Source organism: Sciurus carolinensis, chromosome 14 (genome assembly GCF_902686445.1).
Source record: "Sciurus carolinensis chromosome 14, mSciCar1.2, whole genome shotgun sequence".
NCBI lineage: Eukaryota > Metazoa > Chordata > Mammalia > Rodentia > Sciuridae > Sciurus > Sciurus carolinensis.
Window position 1 is genome coordinate 78,676,342 of NC_062226.1, and position 5,943 is coordinate 78,682,284.

General features: G+C 36.2%; 1 protein-coding gene across 1 annotated transcript; it reads left to right on the top strand.

The window, feature by feature from the left end:
- Positions 1–3,354: 3,354 nt before the first annotated feature.
- Positions 3,355–3,789, top strand: LOC124964153 (60S ribosomal protein L23a-like). The gene has a single exon (XM_047524028.1). The coding sequence runs from the start codon at positions 3,355–3,357 to the stop codon at positions 3,787–3,789; it is 435 nt and encodes a 144-aa protein (XP_047379984.1).
- Positions 3,790–5,943: the final 2,154 nt, after the last annotated feature.

Here is a 5,943-nt window from a genome sequence, read left to right on the forward strand (position 1 = left end):
GCTTCTGCCTAGGTGTCAGCCTTAAATTGTACCCAGGAATCATCCTATTTTGCCAACCTCAAACTTGCACTTCTTTTTAAAGCCTTTAAGAAAAAAAAACATGATTTCTCACTTCAGAGGGACTGAACAAGTTCAAATTAAAGAAACTGGGAAGCAATGAATCGTATAACAGTGTTTGGTCACACTTGCATAAACAATACACTTTTTTTTTTTTTTGGTTATATGTTATTTTTTTTATATATTTATTTATTTTTTTTAATTGTATACAAATGGGATACATGTTGTTTCTCTATTTGTACATAGAGTCAAGGCATACCATTTGTGTAATCATACGTTTACATAGGGCAATGATGTTTATTTTTTTTTCCCTTCCCCCCCCACCCCTCCCACCCCTCTTTTCCCTCTATACAGTCCTTCTTTCCTTCATTCTTACCGCTCTCCTTATCCCTAACCCTAAACCTAATGCTAACCCCTCCCACCCCCCATTATATGTCCTCATCCGCTTATCAGCGAGATCATTCGTCCTTTAGTTTTTTGAGATTGGCTTATCTCACTTAGCATGATATTCTCCAATTTCGTCCATTTGCCTACAAATGCCATAATTTTATCATTCTTCATTGCGGAGTAATATTCCATTGTATAAATATGCCACAGTTTCTTTATCCATTCATCAACTGAAGGGCATCTAGGTTGGTTCCACAATCTGGCTATGGTGAATTGAGCAGCAATGAACATTGATGTGGCTGTATCTCTGTAGTATGCTGCCATATGCAATAGAATGAAATTAAACCCCTATCTCTCACCCTACACAAAACTCAACTCAAAATGGATCAAGGACCTCGGAATCAGACCAGAGACCCTGCATCTTACAGAAGAAAAAGTAGGTCCAAATCTTCAACTTGTTGGCTTAGGATCAGACTTCCTTAACAGGACTCCCATAGCACAAGAAATAAAAGCAAGAATCAACAACTGGGATAGATTCAAACTAAAAAGCTTTCTCTCAGCAAAGGAAACTATCAGAAATGTGAAGAGAGAGCCTACGGAGTGGGAGAATATCTTTGCCAACCATACCTCAGATAGAGTGCTATCTGAGGAAATCCAGAATCTATAAAGAACTCAAAAAACTCTACACGAAGAATACAAATAATCCAATCAACAAATGGGCTAAGGAAATGAACAGACACTTCACAGAAGAAGATGTACAAGTAATCAACAGATATATGAAGAAATGTTCAACATCCCTAGTAATAAGGGAAATGCAAATCAAAACTACCCTAAGATTTCATCTCACCCCAATTAGAATGGCGATTATCAAGAATACAAGCAACAATAGGTGTTGGCGAGGATGTGGTGAAAAAGGAACACTCATACATTGCTGGTGGGGTTGCAAATTAGTGCAGCCACTCTGGAAAGCAGTGTGGAGATTCCTCAGAAAGCTTGGAATGGAAACACCATTTGACCCAGCTATCCCACTCCTTGGCCTATACCCAAAGGACTTAAAATCAACAATACACTTTTTGAGCTGGTCTTTGAAGAAGATTGTTGGAAACTGCCTGAAGTTTCAAAAACATACAAAAAACAAAGTCTTAAGAAAGCTATATCCTGGGCTGGGGCTACAGCTTAGTGATAGAGTACTTGCCTCGCATGTGTGAGGCAATGGGTTTGATCCTCAGCACCACATAAAAATAAAGATATTGAGTCCATTTATAACTAAAAAAAAAAAAAAGAAAAGAAAAGAAAGAAAACTATATCATAATTAGGGAATCAAGAAGAAAATCTGGTGAAAATTAAATACCATTATAAGACAACTATATATGTCAAAATTGGTTAAATATTTGACAAGTGCTTGATATAGATAATTTGTGCTATGGTTTAGAAAAGAAAAGAGCAATATCACCATGAGATGATTGTGAACTTCAAGTAAGGAGACTTCAGCAGAACATTGAATTCTTCCATATGGAAGTGGAAACTTCCATATATGGAAAGAGGAGTTGCTGTAGAAGTAAAGGTAAAACAATATCTATGAGGGGATATATAAATGTGCAGAGAGAAAGAATCATTCAAAAGTGTGTTGGAGGCTTGATATTACCACCTTGAAGTAGATTCAATAGAATTTAATAATGAGATTGGGTAATCCATAGACATCTACTCCAAAGTTGACTGCAGGATTCTGCTTTTTGGAGGCTGCTGCTTTCATTTCTATTTATCAGTTCCTCTTTTTGTGAACTGGCTGTACATCTTCAAGTGAAGATGCAAATCACACGATGAGAGGTTTTTGTCAGCAAGCAAGCAAGCAAGCAAAAGGGGAACCAAATGGCTATTCCTGCCAATGACTCATGGTCTTGCTATTAAAAGCAAAGTAGAGATACTATGATGTGTTGATATCTTTCAGTTTTCAATCTATGCTAAATTAATTTCTTATTTTCTAGGCAGTTTCTTTGACAGCTCTAAGGTAGTCAAATTAAGGGGGATATCATTGTGATAAATGCTTTTGGTTTTTATTGTTCCATATGCACCTCCTCTTTTGGTAGCACACAATGCAGAAGGTGGAATTGCTCTGGAACCTAGAATTATCTGCTTTGAATGATAGGTGAGAACAAGTTTCATAAAAATGTTTGTATGAATCCACAGTCATGTGTGAGGCAAGTGAAGCTTAATTGCATACGTATGTGCACATAAACCACAAATAATGAAATAGATGGAAAATTCGGAAGAGGTACTATGGAGCAGGATAAAGCAATGACTTTGATTTTATTTTAAATTTGCAGGAACCTTAATCTCTAGGAGTTTTTTCCTCCTTCACAGGTCCTGTTCATATGATCTCAGTCTGGAAAAGAGGTGTATAGGTGAGTTGAATGCGAAGCCATTGCTTAGGACTGATTCACATGACTTGCTCTGTAGCTCTTCATGTGATGACAGGGGGCCATCACTTTGGTCTATTGTTGATTGGTGAAAGGAAGTTGAAGAAGAAGTATAATATGACTATTAAAATTATTTATTTGTTTGTTTGTTTATTTATTTATTTATTTATTTATTTTTGGTACTGGAGATAGAACCCAGAGCTTTACACTGAGCTAAAACCCTAGTCTTTTAAATTTATTTATTAAAAATATTTTTAGTTGTAGCTGGACACAATGTCTTTATTTTATTTATTCATGTGGTGCTGAGGATGGAACCCAGTGCCCCACACATGCAAGGCAAGCATACTACCACCGAGCAACAAGCCCAGCCCAATTTTTATTTTGAGACAGGTCTCACTAAATGGCTGAGGTTGACCTTTGAACATGCCGTCCTCTTGCCTTAGCCTCCTGAATTGCTAGGATTACAGCTGTGTGTTGCCAAGCCTGACTTAGTATGACCATTAAAAAAACAAAAAAGATCAGAGGACCTTTTCACCCCAGTGGTGCTGAATTGAAGAAGGAAACTCCAGCCACTTCCGTAGCAAAGGTTTTTGAAGGCCAGGAAGGCAGTGCCAAAACAAATCTGCCTGTCATCCACCCCCGCCCTGGAGGTCCAAGAACCTGTGACTGTGAAGGCAGTCCAGACACCCTCCAAGAGCGCTCTGGGAGAAACAAACGTGACCACTATGCAGTTGAGTTGCCCTTGACCACTGAGTGCACCATAAGGAAGACAGAAAGCGACAACACACTTGTGCTCATTGTGGAAGTCAAGGCCAACAAGCACCAGGTGAAGCAGGCTGTGAAGAAGCTCCATGACATTGGTGTTGCCAAGGTCACCACCACCCTGATCAGGGTTGATGGAGAGAAGGAGGAAAAGTTTGGTTTCTGATTTTGATGCTGTGGGTGTTGCCAGTGAAATTGGGATCATCCAAACTCAGTCTAACTGGTTAATCCTCAGTATATATATTTTCACCATAAAAAAGGTTAGAAATTAAGCTATATGTGTGAAGGCATGAAAATTTGTATGTATGTATTGATGTATCTTTCTATCTACTTACCTTTTTGTTTAGCCAGGCATAGAAAAAATTTGGAAAAATACCAGACTTTTAATGATTTTAATAATATCATTAAAACTTAATTTAGGGGAGAGAATTTGGTAAAGGTGGGATGGGGATGATGAGGAAGGGTGACATATTTTACATTACATATTTCTGTATTGTCTGAATTGTTTGCAATTAAATTAACTTTGAAATTTAAAGATGACTCATAAGGAGAAGATAATAAGTAAATAAATCAGCTGGAATCTAACGTACAGCTTAAAATAACAGCATAATGTTTGGGTTTTTTGTTTTGTTTTGTTTTGTTTGTTAGCAATGATAAAGTAACTGTTTTGATCTCACTACGATGTGTTTATATTAAGCTTATGGGTGAGATAAGCCAATCTCAAAAAACCAAAGGATGAATGATCTCGCTGATAAGCGGATGATGATATATAATGGGAGGTGGGAGGTAGGCAAGTAGGGAGGAAGGAGGGACTGTATAGAGGGAAAAGAGGGGTGGGAGGGATGGGGGGAAGGAAAAAATAACAGAATGAATCAAACACCATTACCCTATGTAAATGTATGATTACACAAATGGTATGCCTCTACTTCATGTACAAACAGAGAAACAAGTTGCACCCCATTTGTTTACAATAAAAAAAAAAGCTTATGGGGAAAATGACAAATACACTTGGTTGTAATAACATCTTCAATGGCAAATATCTTGCTTCCTGGAAATAACTTGGAAAGAATAGGAGATAAATCAGGAAGATGGTGTTGCTATAGAGTGAAAGACCTGGCATTGAATTGTGGTTATTGTAAAGGTGCACCTGAGGTGATTAGAAACAAAACAATAAAATGATATGCTTGTCTGGATATCAGGTGCATTGCTTTAGGTAAGCATTATGATATTTTTTTTTTTTTTTTTTTTTTTTTTAAATATAATTCACATTTATTAGAATCAAGGACAAAACCACATAATCATCTTAATGCAAGAAAATACTTAGAAAAATTCAACACACATTTATGATAAAAACATTGAAGAAATTAGGGATAGAAGAACTTACTTCAACAATTTAAAGGTTATATATGGCGAACCCAAAGCTAACATCATAGTGAATGCAGAAAATCAAAGTATTTCCTCTTGAATCAGGAATGAAAGAAGAGTGTCCACTATTACCACTCCTATTCAGCATAGTATTTGAAATTTTAACTAGAGTGATTAGGCAAAAGAATAAAAAGGTATACAGACAGGGGGAAAAAAGTCAAATTATCACATTTTTCAGGTAATATGATCCCACACTTAGAACATCCACAAAGCTCTGCCAGAAGATTTCCAGAATTAATGAAAAAAATTCAGCAAAGTTACAGAATACAAAATAAACACACAAAAAATCAATAGCTTTTCTATACTCCAATAGTGAATCCACTGGGGGTAAAAATCAGGGAAACAATTCCATTCACAATAGCCTCCAAAAAAAAAAAAAAAAAAAAAGAGAGAGAGAGACAGAGAGAGAGAGAGAGAGAGAGAGAGAGAGAGAGAGAGAGAGAGAGAGAGAAAAGAAAGAAATCTAACCAAGGAGATGAAAGAGCTCTACAATGAAAATAAAAGAGCACTGAAGAAATAAAAAGAATTGAAGATCTAGAAAAGGGAAAGATCTCCCCTGTTCATGAATAGGCATTATTAATATTTTTTAAATGGCCATATTACCAAAACCAATCTACAGATTCAATGTAATCCCCATCATAATACATTCTTCACAGAATCTGAAAAAGTCCTAAAATTCAAGTGGGAGAATAGATCAAGTGGGAGAATAGAAGACCCAGAATATATAGAACAATTCTAGAACAAAAAATAACAAATAAATAACAGAATGAATCAACCAACATCACCCTATGTAAATGTATGATTACACAAATGGTATGCCTTTACTCTATGTACAAACAGTGAAAGAACATGTATCCCATTTGTTCACAATAAAAAAAAAAAAAAAAAAAAAAAA

Excerpts from the sequence above, each read along its gene's own strand:
- LOC124964153 (XM_047524028.1), top strand. The coding sequence starts at position 3,355 with ATGACCATTAAAAAAACAAAAAAGATCAGAGGACCTTTTCACCCCAGT.